The sequence below is a fragment of the Abramis brama genome (genome assembly GCF_963993115.1).
Source record: "Abramis brama genome assembly, chromosome: 6".
NCBI classification, from domain to species: Eukaryota; Metazoa; Chordata; class Actinopteri; order Cypriniformes; family Leuciscidae; genus Abramis; species Abramis brama.
In genome coordinates, this window is record NC_139968.1 from 44152235 (window position 1) to 44176826 (window position 24592).

The window sequence follows — 24592 nt, forward strand, 5'->3', positions numbered from 1 at the left end:
ATATATATATACATATATATACACACACACAACCCGTGACCGTTGACAAAAAACAGGCACATTTACTCAAGCAACTCTGCATTTGGTTAAACACACTTTGACATGATCCACACCTTTCCTGCAAACATTCGTTACTCCAGTCGAGCAGAACGACTGGCACGTCCAAATGAAGCACAACACTCCAATGCTTGTTTTTACACATACAAATTTATTTGTCATAATTCAGGCTACTCCTTCTTGGCAGCAGCTTTCCTCATCGCGGCCAGGATGTTGCTGAGCTCCTCACGCTTTCTCTTGGCTCGGATGTGAGTTCCCACCTGTACACACACACACACACACACACACACACACACATTGAGGAAAACTAGACTCAAACTGTGCATTTAGTCCAAATCGTCACTTCCAGGGAAACTGGCACAAAATAGCAGTAATAAAACTGTAGGTTTCTGCAATGTAGCTCTTCATCCCTCCATCATAAATGAGTTGAGTCTCAGACGAAACCTTTTCATTTCAATTCATCCAAATCATTCTGATCACAGACTTTGCGTTTCAGAGCCACCAAACCTATATTTGAGATGCTGCGATGTGATTGGTCCACTGGTTAGTCCAGTTATCCAATCACAGCCTCCGCTGAGGAAAAGTCACCCGAGGTTTTGAGGGATTTATCCGGTAAATGTGTCTCCATCCTAGTTTATACGCATGTCTTATCGGATTGAACAATTATCCACCTCAATTAAGCAAATTCGTTCTTTTACGCACATTTTTAGAATTAATGCCAATCTTACCGTTTCCATCTAGTGTTCTTTTATGCAATATCCCAAAATGCACTTATAAATAGCTGGAAGGAAACACAACCAGATCCTGAAGATGCAGAAATTAAACCTGCCAATCAAAATCTGGACTGAAAAAAATGGTCCATTTTGTCATTTTTAAAAATTAAGATTTTGTACCAATTGTTTATAAGACTTTAAAGTTATTTTGAAAACCATTTTTTAAATTTCTTTTATAGTATCGTCTAACCAAGTTATGTGTGCGTGTCTATATATGCTATAACTATATAAATACATTTTAAAGCTTGAGTTTTCTCTCAAAGCATCATGAAACCAAGTTTATATTTAAATATACACTTTAATAGCGAAAAAAAAGAAAATGTTATATATATAAATAGATAAAGAATCATTAATTCAGTTCCTCGCCATTAAAAGCAAAATCAATTCACAAAAAGCGCAGTACTAAAAGTTTAGACATAAGCAGCAAAAAAATTTAAAATAATGTAAGCGCAAAGAGGGAATAAAAACCCCTGCGACACCTGAAGCGCGCGCTCAGATCATTTACACAGTAAAGACTGCGTAGTGTATTTTTTTATATTCAATTACTGTGGTATTTTGTACCTTCAAACTAAACCAATAAAACCAAAAATCTAAAGCACTTTACATTTAATATGCATCTTCATATAATGTGGTCAATATGGAATCTCATTTATTGAAAAAGGAAAAAAAAGCTAATTTTCCAGAAACTCGTTGAATAAACACGGATGGGGATGAACATACCCTTTTCTTGATGAACTTGAGGGCACGTTTGTCCTTGGACACCTTCAGCAGCTCCATGGCACGCCTCTCGTAGGGCGCGAAACCGCACACCTCGCGGATCATGTCGCGCACAAACTTAGTGTGCTTGGTCAGATGCTGAAACGCAACAGCGATGTCACTTTACACACGACTGTACTGGCATAATATGGTTTATACAGCAGTGCATGATGGGAGAAAGTCACCGAAATGAGTGTAAAACCACACGTTAACCTGTTAAACGGGGCATAGATCTGAACTTAAATGGTTTTACGATTATCGCAGATTGAAAGCACTTTTAAAAAACAGCATACAAAGTTATAGAAATTATCTATATAGTAAATGTACTGAACTAAAAATTAAAAACACTTTTTTTTTTTTACTTGAATCGCCAGAAAATCAAAACCATGCGTCTAACCGAGTTCTAAATTTAAACTTGATCTAAAAAATTTAGTGCGCTAAAAGTAACGTACCGTAAAGGACAATTTCAAAACGGTTTCACGGGAAGAATTTTGACCATTAAGTTTCCGAATTAACCCTTTAGAACCGGCTGTCGTCGCCGACACATACCAGAAAGTCTTAACAACCGTTTGCACTATCAGAACCATTAAAATTGCCCCTGACTGTAGACAACATGCGCTTTTCAGCAATATACGGCTTATTACGGTAATTTTAGCTTTCCGTCTGCAAATGACAGCAGCGCGGGAAGGAAGTGTTTGAACAGAGATAAAGCGCGGCAGGTTAGAGTGTTTTTGATTGCATAAAATAAACGAACAAATACATGGCGAAAGAAGTGTTAGACAGCAGAAGAGGGGATTGGGAAGATTTTTTATGAAATTTGGGAAGCGGATGGCCGTTACTCTTTCACCTATCTTATGCCTGGTTCAGATTACATGTTTTTAGCCTGATTTTGGCACGATCCGTTTGATGTAGGGTGTGTCGTGGGGATTCGTAAACGACAACGGGCGTTGGGACGCAAGATTCGATCGTTTCATCTCGTATAGTGTGTCATAATGGGCGACAACCTACGCCGAGTCTGCGATGCTTCACGACATCACAACAAAAAGACTAGCATGTTTAATTTTTTAACGGTCCTCCACGATGGGTTCGTCAAGAGTGAGTGAGTATGTGAGCGAGAGTGAGTGTGCGCGAGAGTGTGTGTGTGCGAGCGACAGTGAGTGTGTGTGTGCGAGTGACAGTGAGTGTGTGTGTGCGAGTGAGTGAGCAAGGGACAGTGAGTGTGCGTGAGCGAGAGTGTGTGTCATGAGCGAGTGTGTGTATATGTGTGCGTGACGGCACGCGATGACTGGTCGGAAAGCAATGTGTAGCCTGACATGTTTCTTGTCCACGACACAAGTTTTAGGAGTCAAAATCGTGTAATCTGACACTGTGACTATCGCAACAAACACAAAAATCTTGTAATCTGAACCAGGCATTAGCATGTGGTGTGTGCATGCCTATGAATGCTTGCGTGTATTTTGTGACATTGTGCAACCCAATGTCACAAAAAAGACTTGTATATATGTATTATAGTTCATTTTTCAACTTTAAAGTGTTAGTTTCTTTTGTTCATGATTTTTTCTGCTTTTTTCGAAATAAAAATCAGTAAATTCATTCTCGTTTTTTTCATTTTTGTCTATTTAAATTATATTTACAAACTCACCACACACAATAATGGTCAATAACTGTAATTTGTTGAAAGCTAATATTTTTCTGAAAAAGATGACACCTTGCACATTAAGATAGCACACTGTTTTACAATTGTAGTAAAAAAATAAAAATCTAAATATGTGAAAAACTCCTATTTTAGCTTCAGGTTCTAAAGGGTTAAAATGTGTGATGTGGAAAAACCTATTAGTGCGCGACTGTGACACCGGCAGTTAACAGGTTAAATGCTGATTTTATCAACCCAAAACAGTGAAACATGGCCTCACTCACCCCTCTCCTGCGACTGTGCTTGGGCTTCGACACGTTTTTGGTCACTGGATGGCCTTTATTAAGGCCAACTGCCATAGGATACCGAATAGCCATCTCTGAGGAGAACAAATGTGATTAAACATACAAATACACATGAAAACATGAGCTGCAAGTGTGCTAGTGGTCTATACAAGAGCTCAAAGTCATTATATAACACCATTTCATGATGAGGGAGACTACAGTTAACATTTTGAACACGTTTCGGGTTTGAAGCTTCCCAGATATAGTTCATTTATAACGACAGTGTTTGAGAATCACCTCAGAGTGCTTCGCCGCATCTACTCTGAGTGAAACCCTCCAAAACACACAAACATCACGCTAATTGTTCCCAATAATCGCTGGAAATCACTTTATAAGGTTTATATTTACAAACGCGCGCACTTTTGTGATGATTTGAGGTAAGATGTATTAGATATAAATGTGATTTTAATGCTTGCGATTCTCCGGCGATTCATACCTGCGTTTTGCTAATGGCGTCCAAACCGGAAGGACCGCTGCTAGGCGGAAGTTGAACTTACACACGCGACGAAAGGAGAAGAGTTCGCGGGAAAAACGAGTGGCGCCATCTAGAAGTGAACAAAATATATTTTGAAGCTTGTAGTCCGGTGCGTCCATAGATGACATGTTATACATAATAAACAGCTGGTTGATTGGAGAGTTATTATTTTTAATGCTTGCTTTTTTCTAATACTGAAACGATTCGATACAGTAAAATTAATAAAACAACCAAATTACATTATTGCATTATCATTCTACATTTTCCTCGAAAACTCAAAGAAATAGCACATGTTTGTTAATGTTCCTATTTATTAATATATATATTTAACAAATTATTTTATTTTATTTATATTATCTTGTTGTATATTTTTAGCAACACAGTCATTTAAATAATAGTAAAACAACAACAACAACAACATATATATATACACTTCAAAAAGAATAAAAAAAATTATATATCATTCATCTAATAATATTTCCCCCTTGTTTATCTGGGCTTTTGTTGGATTTCAGACTACAAATCCCATGAATAAAAAAATGTAACTGCTTTGCAGCTTAGTGGATGTGATATAATAATACACTTCAATGATCACGGAATTGATAAAGATAGTAAAGATAGATAATAAGGCATAATTCATACAATGGTTGATATTAATGGGAAATTTTAACATTCATAAAATGAAATGGTGCGACACCAAACCTATTTTTCTTACTTTAAAAAATATTTAAGGTTATTGTTCTGTTTTGTGTAATTGCACAAGTAAAAAGGCAATTAGAGCTTATATAACTATTAAATAACATTGTACGATGTTGTATAAAGTGGTATCCCTTTCCTTTTGTCTATTATAATTTTGTTCTTGTCCTCTGTCCATTATATTTTACTTGGAATTAATGTCTCATTGTATTGTTCTGGTTAATGGCTTTTTAAATAATAATAAAAAAGAAAGGAAAAAAAAAAAAGACTACAAATCCCATGAGCACTTCGACGGATTTTTGGCGCGGTTTTACGTTAGCGGCGGCGGCCATTTTCTTTTCACACCTCCTCCGTTTCAAAGACCAGCCAACCAGCTCTCGGACTACAAACACACGGTTTCATTCAAAAAAATTCCACAAACAAAAACTTCCAAACGCCACCGGAAAACCGTTCCGAGTACGACTCAGAGGCCGCTGCTCACAAACCGGGCCGAAGTGGAACACTAAAAGGAGTGTTTATTCTAGGTAAAGTGGGTCCGTAGCGTGAATATGGCGACCGCAACCCCGAGCCGCGAGTCTGGCCGCGCGTCGGCCGCGCAGACGCCCCTGAGCCCGACGCGGATCTCGCGTCTGCAGGAGAAGCAGGAGCTGAGCGCGCTCAACGATCGCCTGGCCGTGTACATCGATCGCGTACGGTCTCTCGAGCTCGAGAACGACCGGCTGCTCGTCAAAGTGTCCGAGAAAGAGGAAGTCACGACCAGAGAGGTGCGAAACCCTTCCTTTGTGCTGCTTTTACGATCGATAAATCTGCCCGCTAGCGTCAATTTCACGCGTATTATACGCGGCGTATAACGTTAGTGTTGTCATAAATCTTGTTTTTTGTCTTTTTATATACGTTTATTACCATTTTTATATTGTAAATCTGATTTTTTTAAGTTAACATTTCATTCGTTATGTTGTTCTTGGGGTTAAGACTTGCATGGGTCATCGCGATAAAACATTTTGAAACTTCGCGCGAGGAAGTCGAGTGTTTTTACACTAACTTATCAACCATGTGAGTTTATAATAGCCTTTAGCTTATAGTAAAGCATGTGCATATCTAACCTTATACAAAAACACGTTGCACAATAGGGTAAAGTGAAATGCTTTCAGGGAGTGGCTGTTAAAGTGTGTCCGCATGGCTTCAATTTGTATAATTTGCATTATTTATGCACGTGCCAGACTTTTAGTTGTGCGTTTATGTGTTAAAAGCAAATGTAGGCCTAAAACTTTTCCAAGTATGAGTTCAGGTCTGTAAATGTTTGGGCGTTTTCCTCAAACTTTTTTTTTTTTGGGAGTGGCCAAATGCTCTTTTCAAATTTGAATCTGGTCCCCCTCCATACGTCCCCTTTGTTTTGAATGTTGACCACATCAAACTGAAGCCCTCATACATCAAAAATGCCTAAAGAAATAGTTTGAACGCAGTTTGATATCATGCACGATCCTATAGAAATATTTCAGCCGTTTTCCCAACTTTCCAACTGGATTTACTGACAAATAATGTCTGATAGCAGCAGCTTATTGACTTGAAGGATTAGTTCACCCTAAAATGAACACACTTGTCATTTATTCACCCTTAAGTTGTTAAATATCTGTACATAATTTCTTTAAAATTAAGCTCTTTTGAAGATTGTGTGTAGCCGCACACTTTTGGGCACCATTGACTTCCATAGTGTGGAGAAAAAAAACACTTTAATTTTAATTTTTGGGTGAACTATCTCTTTAATAATTCAAGACTTGTTGAATCCTGAATAACTTTAGTCTTTAATATCACACACAATCCTATAGAAACATTTCGGGATGCACATGCTCTGGATTTACTGACAAATAATGTCTGATAATAGCAGCTTATTGACTTAAAGGATTAGTTCACCCTAAAATGAAAATTTACTCACCCTTAAGTTGTTAAATACCTGTAAATATTTATTTGAAACTAAGCTCTTTTGAAGATTGTGTGTGGCCGAACACTTTTGGGCACCATTGACTTTCATAGTATGGGGGAAAAATACTATTTAATTTTCATTTTTGGGTGAACTATCTCTTTAATAATGCGAGACTTGTTGAATCCGTAATAGCTTGAATCTTTTAATATCACGCGCAATCCTATAAAAACATTTCTGCATGCACACGCTACAAATTTTCAACTTAACCAGAGTTTATTTTACAAATAATAGCTAATATCTGATTGTGGTTTAAATGTGAGACTTCTAGCATCCTAAATACATTCAGTCTCACTTTATTCTAATCTCCGTGTCTCTTGGAGACGTGTGAATCTCTTGGAGATGTGTAAATCTGTTGGCTTTTTGTTGTTTTTGTGCTCTAGGTGTCTGGGATCAAGTCTCTTTACGAGGCCGAGCTCGCCGACGCCCGTCGCGTTCTTGACGAAACCGCTCGCGAACGAGCCAGACTTCAGATCGATCTGGGAAAAGCCAACTCTGATCTCGAGGAGGTCACCCGGAAGTAAGTGTTGCTCAGAAAACGTCTCTTTTAACTGGAATCCAGTCACTTATCCCCCTCTTTTAATCACCTGTGAGGTCAGAGGTCGTCTTTAAACTTAAGTTGGGCTTATTTAACTCGACTTAAATCCGGCTCCATCTGCTCATTTGGGTAAACGAGTCTCCTCCTCATCAGAAAGATCCTAACTTAGGAATCCTGTCTTATCTGTTTGCTAACCCAAGTTCAGTTAGGACAAAAGCCATTACAAAATGACGTTTCTTAAGTGCATAATCTTATTTTTACCACAGAAAAGGGGATTACAGAAGCATCCTAACTTTAGGGCAACCCCAATGGAGTCCTAACTTCAGAAGTGTTTGAAAGTAGAGCTGGGCAGAAAAATCTATTTTTCGATTTTCGTTTTTAAAATGTGGTCGATTCAAAATCGATTCTCAAAGGCCACGAATCGATAAATTTCCTTATTTATTTATTTATTTATCCATTACCCAAAAGCCAGTATTAGTGTTCCTCTGCTGTTCACAGGCCTCCATGTTACACTAATGCTGTGAGATTATATGTGTGTTTTATCTTAAACATAAAATAACCTGATCCTGTTTGATCAAAGCATGACCAAGTTCTGACTCGTCCAGTTTTCAGCATCAAGTCTTCATCTTGCATCAGAATCCGTCAGAGGCTGTTTGTTTGCGTGTCGTTGGTTGCTTGGCAACAGACCCGAGAGTTGAGTACCGAACTCGATGGATTGGTTTAAGATCTCCCAACTGCAGATAAGAGGAGATTCTTGTGAGATCGGATGCGAATCCTAAATCAACATTTGCTTCTGTAAATACAAGTTTGTGAAAAATCCTAAATGATCTTAATTTAGGACTTGAGATAGAAAGTTTCTGTAACGAGTCTTTGCGGTTGACGCATCATCTCTGGTTGATCTGGTTGCTAACGAACGCATGCAAACAGGAAGTGTGTGTCGCGTGTGTCAGATTGCGGGCAGCTGCTCAAACCACGAGAGAGACTTGTGTCGTGATGCAAACCTACATTTGTCACAGATGCAGATTTCACTCGTTTATCTGCAGTTCAATCGGAGAGTCTCAGTAACGATGTATGACGTTAGCAAACCTATAAGTGATTATGAAGTGATTAATGATTGATTCACTGAAATAGGCTTGTAGAAACGATGTAAAACCAGCTCACGTTAATATTATTGCGATTTTAATATTCTGTTCTTGTTTTGTTTTATTTTTTTATTAAATTGTTAATAATATTAATGGAAACAATAATATGCATTTTACACAATTAGTGTTTTATAATATTATGGCTTTATTTATATATTTATATCATTTTTATTATTGCTCACATTTATATTTATAAATTGCGTTTATAACTATTGGTAATGTAATAATAATAAAGACAACTATTTTAATTTTTTTTTGCAAGATTATAAAATAATATATGATATTTTTTTGTTTTGTATAACATTACAATTAAGATTGTCATTGCTCTTATTTTCATATTATTATTAATTGTATAACATTTTTATTATTGCTCACATTTATTTAAATAATTTACATTTTTACAACTTATTGTTTATTTTTTGTTGTTGTTATTGGATATTTGAATGAAGTTAGGACTGTCAAAGTTTATACACTTCAATCTTCAATTAAACATTTTATGCCATTAATAAAAAAAAGCGTCTTTTTAAAACCATTCGGCATTAAAAAAAACAACGTTTTGCCCTTTGGCATCAATAAAACATGGCATCTTTATCACACATTTTCTTTAACTTGCAATAAAAAGTGCATTAACTGACACCGCAAGTTTCGATATGAACATTTATAGTAGGTGGCAAATTCAATTGTAAAAAATGTAATTTTTAAAAAGATGTTTAATCCGCTGACATCAATTTCTAAAGATTGTTTTTTAAATCGTTAATAATGAAAATATGTACTAGGTCTGAGCAAAAATAAAATAAAATAGATTTTTCGAAAAAAAAAAAAATCCTATTTCTTCATCGTATGCGTTTGAAATATAGAGTTGAGTTCTGTGTTAATGTACCCAAGTGTACCTAAAATACACAGTTTAATATACAGGTTTATGGCTCTTAATTTCTCTTTATTAATTAACCACTTGTACACTTATGTTCGCTATTTTTTTAAAATAAATATAGGATTTGAATGAAATCTTTAATCATTGAGTCGAATCGATCTGAGAGCTGTCGACTGTAACGATACCCAGCCCTGTTATACTGACTGAGTCTGTTTTCCAGCTACAAGAAGAAGGATGGGGATCTGGCTTCGGCTCTGGCCCGGATCAAGGATCTGGAGGCGCAGTTCAACAAGAACGAGGCGTCTCTGAACACGGCGCTCCGCGAGAACGGCTCTCTGTCTGCAGAACTAGCCGACCTGAAGGCTCAGCTAGCCAAAGCAAGTCACGCTTACTCACACACCGCTTTACAACACAGATCCTTTCAAAGCAGCTTTACAGAGATAACAGGACAATAATGCAACAAAGTTTGTTCCCAGAAGAAAATAGTGTCACAGTCCAGCTCAAGGAAGTTTAGTGAAGGCTAATTTTTGTTGTAAAAAAGTTATTCATTTTTATATATATATATATAATCAGTTCTCATGTAATGGTGTCAATGCAGGCAGAGCAATAATATTGTTGAATATTAACTTAAATGTCCCCAACTAAGCAAGTCCAAGTCCCTTCCTCCACACCTCAGTCTAACGCGCGTGTGTGTGTGTGTGTGTGTGTGTGTTGCAGGCTGAAGATGCTCACGCTGTGGGTAAGAAGCAGCTGGAGAAGGAGACGCTGATGCGGGTGGACCTGGAGAACCGCTGCCAGAGTCTGTCCGAGGACCTGGAGTTCAGGAAGAGCATGTTTGAGGAGGTCGGTGCGAGAAACCTGTAGACATTTCATGTGGGAAAACTAGCATTCCAATAATCAATGATTGTAGATTAATATTAACCATTTATAATGATCATTTAAAAAATGTGTAATGTGTTTTTCTTGATTACTAGCATTTAATTTAACCAGTAAATCTGAGTCCAGAATTTTTCTTTAAACCGAATTGGGGGAAATAAAACTTTTTAAATGTTTTTTTATTTTTTTACTTATGATAATTTTGTAAAAATTAAATGCATATTTTTCTTGATTACTAGCATTTGATTTAACCAGTAAATCAGAGTCCAGAAAAATGGAAGCTGACCAAACCGAATTTGTGATGTCTGTGTGTGAAGCTCTAACAGCGGGGTGTGTGTGCAGGAGGTGTGTGAGACGTGTGTGTGTGTGTGTGTGTGTGTGAAGCTCTAACAGCGGTGTGTGTGTGCAGGAGGTGTGTGAGACGCGTGTGTGTGTGTGTGTGTAGCTCTAACAGCGGTGTGTGTGTGCAGGAGGTGTGTGAGACGTGTGTGTGTGTGTGTGTGTGTGAAGCTCTAACAGCGGTGTGTGTGTGCAGGAGGTGTGTGAGACGTGTGTGTGTGTGTGTGTGTAGCTCTAACAGGAGTGTGTGTGCGTGCGTGAGACGCGCAGGCGTCAGGAGAGGCGTGTGGTGGAGTTGTGTGTGTAGCTCTAACAGGAGTGTGTGTAGCTCTAACAGGAGTGTGTGTGTGTGTGTGCAGGAGGTGCGTGAGACGCGCAGGCGTCAGGAGAGGCGTGTGGTGGAGGTGGACTCAGGTTTGCAGCAGGACTACGAGTTCAAGCTGGCGCAGGCGCTGCAGGATCTGCGCAGGCAACATGAGCAGCAGGTGCAGATCTACAAGGAGGAGCTGCAGAACACCTTCATGGCCAAGGTCAGACACACATCACTGTTACACAGGTGACCTGCACCACACAACCGGTCACATGGGGCAATGTGTGGAAATTGAGATTTATACATCATCTGAAAGCTGAATAAGTTTTCCATTGATGTGTGGTTTGTTAGGATAGGACAATATTTGGTTGAGATACAACTATTGATAATCTGGAATCTGAGGGTGTAAAAAAATCAAAATCAATCAAAAACTTTTCCATTAATGTTGGCGATTGTGCTGCGTTCACTCACAGAAATAAGTGTTTTATACATTTACGTTTGGAAATTTACAAAGTATCTTCATGGAACATGATCTTAATATCCTAATGATTTTTGTCAGAAAAGAAAAATTGATAATTTTGACCCATACAATGTATTGTTGGCTATTGCCACAAATATACCAGTGTGACATGTGACTGGTTTTGTGATCCAGGTCATTATAGCCAATAGGCTTGCTATGATAGTCGGTGTTGACTGTGTTACCGGTGTTCAGAAGCAAGGTTACATCACTTGCCCACCGTGTCACCAATTTGAAGTGAACCGAGGTGTGGGAGCTCTGCACTCCATGGCGTTAGGAAACGTGGTTTGCTCTCTGACTGAGTCCTCTCTCTGCAGCTGGATAATGCCAAGGTGTCGTCGGACATGAACGATAAAGCGGTTCTCACAGCGCGCGAGGAGCTTCAGGAGGCCCATGTGCGCATCGAGGGCCTGAGCTATCAGCTCAACGCCCTGCAGAAACAGGTACCTAAACATGTTTTCACTGCTAATATTGCTCACGAACCCTTGTTACTGTACCTTACTGTACTGCAACATAAGTTTGGCAGGAAAAAATTGTGCTGGGCAACGATTAATCGCATCCAAAATAAAAGTTTGCGTTTGCATGTGTGTGTACTGTGTATAATTAATCAGGTACCTAAAGATGTTTGTTTTTGTTTTTATGGAAATGTATAATATTATAATTGAAATTTTTCTAAGTCATTGCACTTATTTTCATATTATTATTAATTGTATAAGATTTGTGTTATCCGATAAATAATGGATTATTTCCTTCAGCTGAGATGCTTCAGGTGTGCACTGTTGATGACATGATGATTTTGAATTGCTTGAAATATGATTGGAATCACTTATTAAAAAGGGAAATACAGTTCAGTGCAGTGCAAATCTGTCATATAGAATGCATACAATTGTTATGAGAACATTATAGGCTAATTGTGTGTTTGGGACATGGATTTTTATTGTGATACTTTTGTTTTTGTAATCAGGCTCTCAAAAATTATATAAAAATGTAGATTTATCTGCCAATATATCGGTTATCGGCTTTCAAATATAGAAAATTATCGATATCTGCAAAAATGTTCATATGGGCATCCCAAATCTACATTGCAGTATGTACTTTGGTTGGTAGGATTTGGACAATTTTCCCATAATAACACCCCAAGAAACGTTTGTTCTCTTTGAGTCCTTGTGTAGTATTAGAAGATTAAAATATGATTGGGATCACGGTTAACTGCAACATGTGCAGCGCAAATCTTTCATATAGGCGACATAAAATGAGAACATTATAATTTTGTGTTTGGGACGGATTTTATTGGTGAGACTTTTGTTTTTGTAATCAGCCTCTCAATAATTATATAAAAATTTGGATTTAGATTTATCGGCCAATATATCGGTTATTGGCTTTAAAAATATCTGAAATTATCGGTTATTGGCTTTCAAACAGAAGGAATTATCGGTTATCGGCTTTCAAATATATGAAATTATCGGTTATCGGCTTTCAAACAGAAGGAATTATCGGTTATCAGCTTTCAAACAGAACGAATTATTGGTTACCGGCTTTCAAATATATGAAATTATCGGTTATCGGCTTTCAAATCTAAGGAATTATCGGTTATCGGCTTTCAAATATATGAAATTATCGGTTATCGGCTTTCAAATATAAGGAATTATCGGTTACCGGCTTTCAAATATAAGGAATTATCGGTTATCGGCTTTCAAATATATGAAATTATCGGTTATCGGCTTTCAAATATAAGGAATTATCGGTTACCGGCTTTCAAATATAAGGAATTATCGGTATCGGTCAAAATGTTCATATCCGTGCATCCCAAATCCACATTACCGTGTGTAAGTTGGTTGGTAGGATTTGGACAATTTTATTTCCATGATAACCCAAAAAACTGGCCTTTAGGTCAAAATGTTTGTTCTCTTTGAGTCCTTGTGTAGTGTTAGAAGATTGAAATATGATTGATATCACGGTTAACTGCAACATGTGCTGCACATGCAAGTCCGTCATATAGGTGACATAAAACTATGAGAACATTATAATTGTGTGTTTGGGACATGGATTTTAATGGTGAGACTTGTTTTTATAATCAGACTCTCAAAAATGTATTTTGATTTATCGACCAATATATCGGTTATCGACTTTCGTATATTAAGATTATCGGTATCGGCCAAACTTTTTATATCTGTGCATCCCTAATCTACATTGCTGTATGTACGTTGGTTGATGGGATTTAGCCAGTTTTATTTCCATGATAATCCTGAAACGTTTGTTGTCTTTAAGTCAAGAAAACGTCTTGTTATTCAGCCTCATAGATGTTATCCGTCATTCACGACTTGTTTTCTCCCTCCTGCAGGCTTCCGCCGCAGAGGAGCGCATCCGCGAGCTGGAGGAGATGCTGTCCAGCGACAGGGACAAGTACCGGCGGCAGCTGGACGCCAAGGAGCGCGAGATGGCCGAGATGAGGGAGTGCATGCAGCAGCAGCTGAACGAGTACCAGGAGCTGCTGGACGTCAAGCTGGCCCTGGACATGGAGATCAACGCCTATCGGAAACTGCTGGAGGGCGAGGAAGACAGGTGAGCGCCTGACGCATTCCTGAGCACACTCGAACCGACAATCATCCAAAAATGACAGGAATACCAACCTAGACAGCATTTTTAGGGCCTTTAAGCTTTTGATTTGCTTACTACAAGGTGCTTAAAGTACTTTAATTTGACTTTTTGATATTTAACTCCTGAAAAACCCTTGAAAACAGACATGGTTATGACGAGGTACTTGAAAAGTGCTTGAATTATTTAAATGCGTATATTGCATTTAAATAATTCAACACTTTCAAGGACCTCTTGATGTCGGATGTCAATATTTGAAGTGAATCTAAGATTCAAAGATATTGTTTTGATAAGTGAGATCTCTGATTGTAGTCCTTGAGAGCCAAAATAGTAGTGCTTGAAAAGCCAGATTTACAGTATCTGTACAAACCCAGTTTTAATGGAAAACTAGATAAAAATACTAGGCAAGAAAGCATTTTAAAACACGGCTGAGATGTCTTGCTAGGCAGACTAGCGATCGGACAAGCTTGTGTTTCAAGGTAGGAAGCTAACTCAGTTTTGTGACGCATTCATGCATTTAGTTTGATGCACACAAACTGGCTGTTCGTGAGTGTTTTGCACTGGTTTTTCGCTGCTGATGTGATTCTGGCAGATGATTATTATCGTTGTTCATCTGCAGCCCATAAACGTGTTCAGGAACGCTCCATTTCACATTTTTGCGCTTCATACTTGACATACTTGAGGCTCTGGAATGTGTAAGGTAGGTTGTAAAATGTCACGCCGGAATGATAATTGTGTTTTCCCGCTCGTGCGTGAGCGATACGATAGAGCGAGTTGTCAAGAAATAAGTCAGAGAGCTCATTTAGCACGAGGACGAGGAGACCAGAAGGCAGCTAGACCATCTCGAAGATTGAGACCAGTGAAGGATAGTCTGCAGTTGGGATATTTGGAGGACAGATGATAGGAAGGAAAGGTAAGCACAGTCGCATAAACATTGTTTTCTCATGGTGCGGTTGCCCATTCATCGTTCTTATGGTCCGTTCGCACCAAGAACAATAACTATGATATAGTTTTAATAATTGTGTGAGGGTGAGAAACTCCACACTACAACTATAATGATAACACTGATGAATGGTATTGTTGGAATCTCTTTAAAAAAATACCATTGAAAGCCAATCAGATTCCATCTAACTTTAAAGAGGACCTTTTACGCCCTTTTACAAAGTCTTGATTCTACTAGAACAGGTTTTCCTGCTTGAATTAGGGCTGTCACTTTTTATTCGATATATGAATATGCATTCGAACATGACGTGAAATATCCGTAATCGTAATAGATATTATAGATATTAGATATATCTATAATATAGATATTCGAATATGTTCTAATACATTGCTTGATATTTGATACCCGTTCAAATTAGATTTTTCTCAAAAGTGACAGCCCTAGCTTGAATGTTGATTATTTTCCTCATATTCTCCATTGTTGCGGCTCCTCTCTTCCCAGTCTGTCAGTAACGCTCTGTTTAGTTCCCGTTTCTATGAAGCCCCTCCTTCTGAAAAGCACACTGTGCTCTGATTGGTTGGCTGGAGCAGTGTGTTGTGATTGGTCAATTGCTTCGAGTGTGTTTGGGAAATGTCCCGCCCCTTACCATAACCGCCAGTTTAACACACTACTAACTAACTCAACAAGGCCCCGCCCCTTTATTCTGCGTATGAATTATTTAAATGAGGAATATTTTGACGTGTTCGTTCCCGGAAGAAACTCAAGACTACAATGGAGGCGTTTCAGGGAGTTCAGAAACACTGACACTGATATAGAGAAGAACTCCCGCTGGGGGGACGTTTTCATGCTCAAACAGCAACATTACACACTAAAGACAGATGAAGATGCAGAAGCGTAATAGGTGCTCTATAGCATTTAATCAGGGTTCGTACTTAAAGTTTGACTTTTTGAAATTTAAGTTCTGGAAACCCCTTGAAAAAAAGCCAAATTTATGAAGAGGTACTTGAAAAGTGCTTGAATTATCAAAATTCTTTGTGTGTTTCATCGTTGTTGGCGTGAACGGGCCTCACTTTTTGTTATCATACACGTGTTCCTGTTGATTTGGGATGCGTAATCTGCCTGTGTGTCCCGTCTCCTCTAGGCTGAAGCTGTCGCCCAGCCCGTCCTCTCGGGTCACGGTGACCCGCACCTCAGCCAGCAGCACTTCTGCGTCTTCACGAAGCTCTCGCACTAAGAGAAAGCGTGTGGAGCTCGAGGAAGAGTCCATCGCCGGCCCCAAAGTCCAGTTCAGCCAGGAGGCCGAAGCCACGGGGAGCGTCAGTGTCGAGGAGATCGACCTGGAGGGGAAATCAGTGACCCTCAGGAACAACTCGGACAAGGTACTGTGAATTTAGAAAAAAAATCTAATTTCACTTCACGTTTTAAAGGGGTCATCGGATGCCCATTTTCCACAAGTTGGTATGATTCTTTAGGGCCTTTATGTAAAGTTTGTAACATGCTTTGGTTAAAATTCCTCAATGGTTGTGTAAAACACCCTTTTTACCTCCTCAAAAATCCGCAACAGTAATTTTTGATTTATGGAGTGATAAAAAGACACATCAAAAATCCCCTTTCGTTGAAACAAGTTTGAATCTGGCTCTATCCAGTGTTTAGATTTCGGTTTAGAAAATAAGACAATACCTCATTTGCATATTTAAACAACATTTCAGAAAACTTGTCATACAAGTTTGAGCTCTTTTTAAAGACGACACTTGGCAGATTATTGCTAAAGTGAAAAAAGTATATCAAAAAGTTAACTTAAAGCTATAGAATTTTACATTTATTATGAAAAATACACACATTTTGCCATTTTTAAATGAAATGTATATTCTCCAAAACAAGCCAGAAATCTAAACAAGTCATTTGATTCCTCAAAAAATTAGCTTTCAGTAAGATTTTGTTGCGAACGCTTCCACTAGATGAAATTTGTCTCGCACTCATTTTCAAAGCGCTCATTGTTGACCTTGAACAGTACAAGTTACTCTTTTTATAATTCTTTTAAAATTCTATTTTAAAGCTTTTTTTCCTCAACTTCATCAGCTCTTAAATACTCAAAACTTTACAGTTTTATTCTTATCTATATTCTGAAGGTTTTTACTGAGGGGTTTGTTCAGATACCATTATCAGGATTTTATCCAACCTTTTATACCTAAAAACATGGTAAAAATCAGATCCGTCTGTTGACGGTATTTTTTTTATTTATGGAGTGATAAAGACTAATCCAAAATCCCCTTTCACTGAAACAACAAGAAGTTTAAATCTGGATTTATCTAGTGTTTAGATTTCTGTTCTGGAAATTTCAATGAGCGATTGCATACGAATACCTCGTTTGCATATGTAAACAACATTTCAGAAAACTTGTCATACAAAACATGTACTTTTTTCACATGAATTATTTATCGTGTTCACCTGTGGTGTGTTGCTTTAAAAAAAAAAAAACTTGTATTTCATAATTTTATCCCACATTTAGGATCAATCTCTGGGCAGCTGGCGACTAAAGAGACAAATTGGTGATGAAGAGGAAATCACCTACAAATTCAGCCCTAAGTTTGTCCTGAAGGCCGGTCAGACGGTAACGGTAAGCGAATTGAACCGTGTCTCATTTTTGCTCCAACTCAGGATGTTTTCTAGATGTTAAACTGTGTTCTTTCTGTTGAAAGGTGTGGAGCGCCAGCGCCGGCGTGTCCCATAGTCCTCCTTCAGACCTGCTGTGGAAGAGCCAGAGCTCCTGGGGAACCGGAGAGAAGATCCTCACCTCATTGGTCAACTCAAGCGGAGAGGTATGAGGAACACCAGCAGGGTTCGGCCTTTGCTGATTTTGTGTGCGAATGCGCTAACGAAACTTGAACTTTTATTTGCAGGAAGTGGCAAAGCGAACCGTCACGAAAAGCGTGCTGGAAATAGAGAACGGTGATGATGAGGATTTAGACTTTGGAGATGAAGATATTTTCCATCAGCAGGTAATAGTCAGAAACTGGAAACAAAAACGGACGTTTTTTGAAACTTTAGGCAAAATATTAAAAATAAAGTTTGCCTATGTTGAGTACCATATTTGATACATCAGGCTTTTATGGCTGATATAGTGAGAATGTGGAGGAAAGAAAACAAGAGACTCTGATTCAGAGACTCAAACTGAGCAAAAACATGCAAATTGGTGCAGATGCTGATATTTATTTGACCAAACACAAACAGTAAGATGAAATTCTGATGCTTTTAATGTAAATCAATGAGAACAGTATAGCAGATGCTTGCATAAAATGCATATAATATCAATATCTGCCAATAATATGTCTTGGTAAGATGATATTTAAATGACAGCTCTGTTTGTAGTCTTAAAGTCCCCCTGTAGTCAATAATTGTATCCTTTAAAACTCATCTTTGATCACCAAAATTACATATTGAAGTTTTTTCCTTGAAAAAAAAAAAAAAAATCTTCATGCCTTAAAATAGCTTGAATGTAACTCGACACCCTTGCCTCATTTAGTATGCGTGGTTCTATGAATATGCAAATGAGCCCCGCCTCCACTCACTCACTCAGCTCAGAGATCCACTGGTTGACGATCACACGTTGATCTGATTGGTTACAAGGTAGTTTGTGACGTCAGAAACACCAGCGATTTCAAAGCGTGTTTTTGAGACTGTCTTTGGTTCACTGCAGTTTTAAGGAGAAAATACTCAGCAATGCTGTCGACTTATGAATTTACACATGGTTTGTCTTAAAGCACATTAAAAACACCACATAGACACATAAACAACATTAAAAGCTGGATTTTTAAATCATATAATGCAATACAATACAAGGATGATTGAGAGATGAACAAATAAACCTTCCTTAAAAGCCTGATGATCATATTTGATACTCATGATTTTTCTAAAAAATTATGTATGATAATCAAATAAAGTGAAGCTGCTCCAGTATTACTAACAATATCAAAGATATTACATTCACTTGATAAAAATCAGATTTGACAGCATAAAGACACATGAAGCACGAGCTGAAGGAGGACGTTTGTACAATTACACAAAAAAGACTTTTACTTGATAAGAGTCTAAAAACCATCAGTCAGTAGTCGATTGTGTTTTTCAGCAAAGTTTTGATCATTTATAGGCCGTAGAAATTAGTTTCAAGTATGATTTGGTAGATTTAATGTAATAACCTGCTGAATTTGCTCTTATTTTCAGCCCGGCCCAAAGTCCGGATCCAGAGAATGTGCCGTCATGTGATGGAGCACCTTTTGTATTTTCCTTCCCACGATTCAGTCTTTTTTGTAGAGCCACTACTTTTTGTATTCCTCGATAATGAGTTCATAACACCCCCTCCCTCAGTCCTTTATTTCTACGGACCTCATTTGTAAAGCCAGTCAATCTTGAGCAAAATGCCACGGCTCATCAACGAATCATCGGAGAACGAGTCAAACGACCTGAAATTAGAAAGTATTAGTGCGAGCCGGTGACTAAGGAATCTGCATATTCATGTCTATGAATCATGTGTTCTCGTCACTTATGAATGGGGTTATTATTATGACGGTGAGCTCATGTTCTGTAGTGCACTATAGCCTGTAACTGACAGCTGTCAATCTTGTGTTTTTTTGCTTCGCCAACCAGACAAACAGGGTGGAAACTAAATCAAATTGCTTCGTAATGAACACTCCCACCATTTATCTTCATATATCTTATTGTTTTTGGTTTTGATTCGTGCTTTACATAGTATTATGTATTAAATCAGTGAATGTTAAGACATTTTTCAAGCCCGTAATCTAGTCGAAGTTCATCCGAGCGAAGCTTATATAGTGGGCGTACAGAAAATGTATGTCCACATACAACATGTTTAAACATTTCTACAGTTCATGTGAATGTAGTGTTGAATTGATCATGTGATCAGTGTTTTAAATTGACTTTAATCAACATGATTACAAAAAAAACGCAGATTTACCAAAGAAATGGACGACGAATGAAACCAATTTGACTTGGTCAGATTTGCCTTGTTTCTCGCTTGCTTTGCTCAACTTCTCGAGACACTCCAGATAAACTGAAACCCATGTAATAGTTGAGTAAATCTGCATCCATCCACCCTGTCGGTTCTGTTGCGTTTTTTTAAGTTTTTAAACTTTTGTTTTAATTAAAATTATGCATGCAGCGAATATTTTTATATGAATCAGCGAATGGATCGGAGTTGTTAGGATGATGCGTACATTTTGCAGGACAGCAGTTTGATTTTTAGCTATAATCGTATATTTTTGATAGGTTTGTCCTCAGGATTTTTAAAACCCTAGTGCACAAGCAATCTTTACATGCATTTTAAATATATAGATTAAATGTCTGTCTTGTGAATATATTCAGTGCAGTGTGTACAAACAAATAATTGACTTGGGGAAACATTTTTACGATTTCTTTCTTTGTAAGGTTATTTTAATGGGGGTATCGTAATCTTCGTGTTTACTTTCTGGGGTTCTTCTAAAGGTTCTGCAAGAACGAATTGCCTCATTTGGGACACAGATTTGTGTCAAATTTAAGTGAAATTGAGCTCAAGTAAAGTTGTATTTGTGTACATTTGTTACTTGGCCTCTGAGCTAATAAAATCGATCTTTTTGTTTACTTTTTTACTTCATGTGACGTGAATGGAAACTGTTTTCTAGCCAAACACTCCACATCTGTGAATTTTTAATCTAGCTTCTGTTAGTTACAAACACTGTTTTCATAAGGAAAGTCATTTCCTTGTTCTTTTCAGGTTTTATTAGACAGGGCTGTGACTAATGTAGCGGACACAATGTGCTTTGGTGTATTTGATACGAAATTGTCAATCCGTCATTTGTAACGATCTACTGTAAAGTAAAAACAAAAATGCTATTTGAACTGCCATCAAAGTACAGAAATGTGAGTAGAAATTGAGCCATAAATTGTGAACTATGAATCAAATTTGTTGCGGGGTAAAAATTCTTCATTGTACGAGGACTTTTGAAGGGCTATAAGAGAAAGGCGCATGCCAAAAGTGTCTCATTAATTGTGATTTTGATTTCTTCTTTTTTTTTTGTATGCATTATCCAATAAATGTTTTGCATATTACGTTGTGCCATTGTGGGTCTGTTAATAAATACAAATCCTGGGTCTGTTTTAGAGATGCACTGATGTATCGGCCAATAATCGTTATCAGACGATTTTTTTCGCTAGCGGCCGATTGTTTAAAAACAGCCAATGAGGGCCGATTATATCCTGTCAATCAAAAGGGTGCGGAAAAACGTGTCGGACTGCAACTCATACTGTGTGTGTTGAATTAAGGGGGAGTTTACGCAACGACAACGCTTTAAAACAGTAAAAAAATAGCGATGTTAATGCAGGCTTTATTTGACCCTGTGAATCGCCCGTAGTTCAAGCCAGGGTTGCCGGATCTGCAGTTTTCCCTACATTAAACATTTATAGTGCCTCATGCCCAATAATCACAAAGAGCTTGTGCTCTGTTACTTCTGATAAAGAATAAAAGTCTCATCTTTCAAATTCTGAATATTTTATTGCGAAATTCAAACAATAAATGGCGCTTTGACGCATGTGGCGTTAGATCGCTATAGCACCTCAGTTCAAGAGTCTTTTCTTTGACTTTAATACAAGTTATATCTAGAAAAACGTGCATGAACATCAGAAGGTATGTTGAGTGATACAGTAAAACTTACCGAAATCCGTATCATATCTCATGTAATCGTTCAATCTGTGTTTCAACCGCGAAAAGACGTCAATAAAGCAGCTTGAGAACAATATCACTTAATGTTGCATTCACCTCAGGAAAGTTATCCAGTGTTCAGTTCGTTAGTTAGCTATAAAAACACTAGAGAAGAGCTTATTTACTGTTAAATATATATGTATGTTTGAATAAATTTGCCATGAAGAAGTGTTTATGAAAACTACCTCATCTGCAACTGAGATGCTTTTTTCATTTGAGTGTAAATCTGGAAATAAATAGTTGAATATAATAGCTCTGTTGTTAATTTTAATCTAATATTATAGTGTTCCTATAACAGCATTATTTAGGATTTTTTTTTTTTAAAGAAAAATCAAACTATTATCATTCTGAATAACTGGTATCGGCTGAGAAATGTAGTATCGGTGCATCTCTAGTCTGTCAAATTTGCTGTGAAGTAAAAAGTTATTTTCACAGTTTTTTGAAGTTGGACTCTGTAGGTTAATGAAACGAAACAGGACTTAATGTTGTGCCAAAGACAACTCATTACCCGTGGTAAAATCAACAACCTCGAGTGACTCGTTTGGTTTGTACTTTCATAAAATGGCAGTAACACCAGGAAAGTTTTCAAATCAATATCTGGAGATAATATATGTGTGAAAACATGTCTGGCTGATATGTGACACGATCTACAGGATACCTGCGACATTCAACCTCAGCCTGATGCATGAATTATTCAGCTGTGTATACATATCAAAGAATCAGATGTTGCAGATATGAATAATTCAACAAATTTTCATGTTTCGTTTGAAATACAGATGCTGCACCAAAAGCAACTAGAATGCTTTTAAACTAAGGCATTGCAATATTGTACCACAAACAGCGTTGCATCATACTTATGAGTATCGATCACTTATCCAGCACTAATGTAGTGTGCATGCATGTCTTTTGACCTCAATACCCACCACCCATTTCTCAAGAAATTATATTCCTCTGAAAACACTTTAAAAGATATTTTGAACACTGAATCAATTGTAAAGCAAACCTTGTGTAGTCAAAAAACGTTGGGTTACACATATTGGGTCACTATGTTTGGTTGTTTTCCAAAAATGTTGGGTCATTTTTAACATCGATGATATTTCTAGTAATAACCCTATAACGTATGTTGTATGTCCACTTGTGTATTTTGAATTTATGCACACAATTATGTATATTATTTACATTAAATTCTACACTCTCCAATATTTAGTTTATAATTTTAAAATATATTTGTTAAAGACATTTTTATAGTTTTATACAAATAAACAATCTGTATTTGAAAACAAAGTGTATTTTATTTATTAAAAAATAAAGTTAACCTAACTGTTGGGTTACTCTTAACCCAACTGGCTTTTAATCCAATGCATTGGGTTAAAATAATCCACAAGTTGGGAAGCTGCTATATCACCCCATAGTTGGGTTACTCGTTGGGTTATTTTTAACCCAACATTATAAAGTGTGTTTTTTTTTTTTTTAAGTATTTCACCTTGTTAGGAAGCTGGCATTTAAAACACCAAACCCATTTCACCACTAGAGCGCGCCGCGACCCTAAAGTACAGCTTTCGCATCGTTTGATCTCTCTATTGATGATTATTTTTTCTTCGTTCTGTTGACCTCTATATATTTGGGGCTGTTTTCTGCAACGCCTCAGAAAACTGTAATATTATGTTCTTTGCACAGCCAGCGATAGAAAGGATAGATCAACAGCTGGTCTTGGCTGTTCCAGAGGAAAGGGTTTCGGTGTGTGTGTTTGTTCCAGACCGCTCACACACACTCTTCCCACTGTCTCTCAGTCATTAGTGTGCCTCTGCCTGCAGCAGAAACCCCATCGTCTAGTGCCTCTTTCTCTCGCTCTCTCTTTCATTCTCTCTTTCTTCCACCCACCCACCCCCATCACACAAACGCTGGCCGTCTCCCACACACCCACGATTTCAACACCCACACTGTGCGCTGATAGCCGAAGCGTGTTGAGTACTCTGCACTGGATGACTCTGGCTCATATAAGTAAACAAATCATCGGAGGAGTGTGTCACGTGTGCTATTGATCACTGCATGCCTGGCATGAAGTAGATCAAATGTTATACACGAACAACATATACTATAACAATACTGTTGTGGTATCATCGTTTAGTATCGTCGTTGTACTGTGGTAACGTGTCCAATTGCCATAGTACTATTGTAGTTGTCGACATCATAATTTGTACCTTGATATTGCTCAATTTATCTCAACCCCTCTTAATCTCTCAAAAATGGGCAATTAGTTTTTTTTATTGATTTATTTAAATGAAATGAATGTACTATATTATTATATTTTATTTCGATAATGTTTTTTATTTAATATTTTATATTTTTAGGGGATTTTATGATACTAAATTATATTTATGCTGTATGTATAATCCATTTATTCACTTTTTGAGCGTAGCCTTCGAAATGAAATTTCCAACTTAAACTGTGGTAAATCTTGAATGCTTGGAGCGTAGACTGAAGTTTGTTCTCTTTTTAAAGACGACACTTGGCTGAAGTGAAAAAACGTTTACAAAAATGAACGCTTGAAAATTTCCCAAACATGATTTACTCTAAAACTGCAAGAAAATCAAAGCCATTCATCTAAACAAGTTGTGCTCCAAATATGAGCTTGGGATCTCAAAAAGTGAGCTTTCGGTGATATTTAGTTTGGCCGCAGTACCAAACGCTTCCACTAGATGAAATTTGTTTCCCATTCATTTCCAATGTGCTTATTTTTGACTGAGGAGCACAAGTGTGGCTTTTTTTCAGGACCATTTAACCATTTCAAATCATAGCAAGTTCATAGCAAAACCTTTACCAAGTTTCATACCATTCCAATGAAGTAAAAAATTATAATTAAAATAAAACGTAAAATGTGTCAAATTACCGCAGAACACCAGAGGGTTAATATTACAATTTCTGATGAATTATGACAGATAACAATATTTTTGACTTGGAAAAATAAAACCTTTATCCAAATAGTGAATGTTTCACA

General features: G+C 37.5%; 2 protein-coding genes across 2 annotated transcripts; one reads left to right on the plus strand and one right to left on the minus strand.

Annotated features, from left to right (window-relative positions):
* Positions 1-188: 188 nt before the first annotated feature.
* rpl36 (ribosomal protein L36) lies at positions 189-4140 on the minus strand. The gene is made up of 4 exons (XM_084117543.1): positions 4000-4140; positions 3504-3598; positions 1551-1685; positions 189-317 (listed from the first exon to the last, which is right to left on the minus strand). Exons 2-4 carry the CDS (start codon positions 3594-3596, stop codon positions 228-230), a joined length of 318 nt encoding a protein of 105 aa, XP_083973669.1. The 5' UTR covers positions 3597-3598; positions 4000-4140; the 3' UTR covers positions 189-227.
* Positions 4141-5073: 933 nt separating this feature from the next.
* On the plus strand, positions 5074-20945 carry lmnb2 (lamin B2). Its single transcript, XM_084117544.1, has 12 exons — positions 5074-5498; positions 7096-7232; positions 9484-9640; positions 9981-10106; positions 10838-11008; positions 11623-11748; positions 13647-13867; positions 15985-16222; positions 17353-17460; positions 17543-17662; positions 17744-17842; positions 19065-20945. Exons 1-12 carry the CDS (start codon positions 5283-5285, stop codon positions 19104-19106), a joined length of 1761 nt encoding a protein of 586 aa, XP_083973670.1. The 5' UTR covers positions 5074-5282; the 3' UTR covers positions 19107-20945.
* Positions 20946-24592: the final 3647 nt, after the last annotated feature.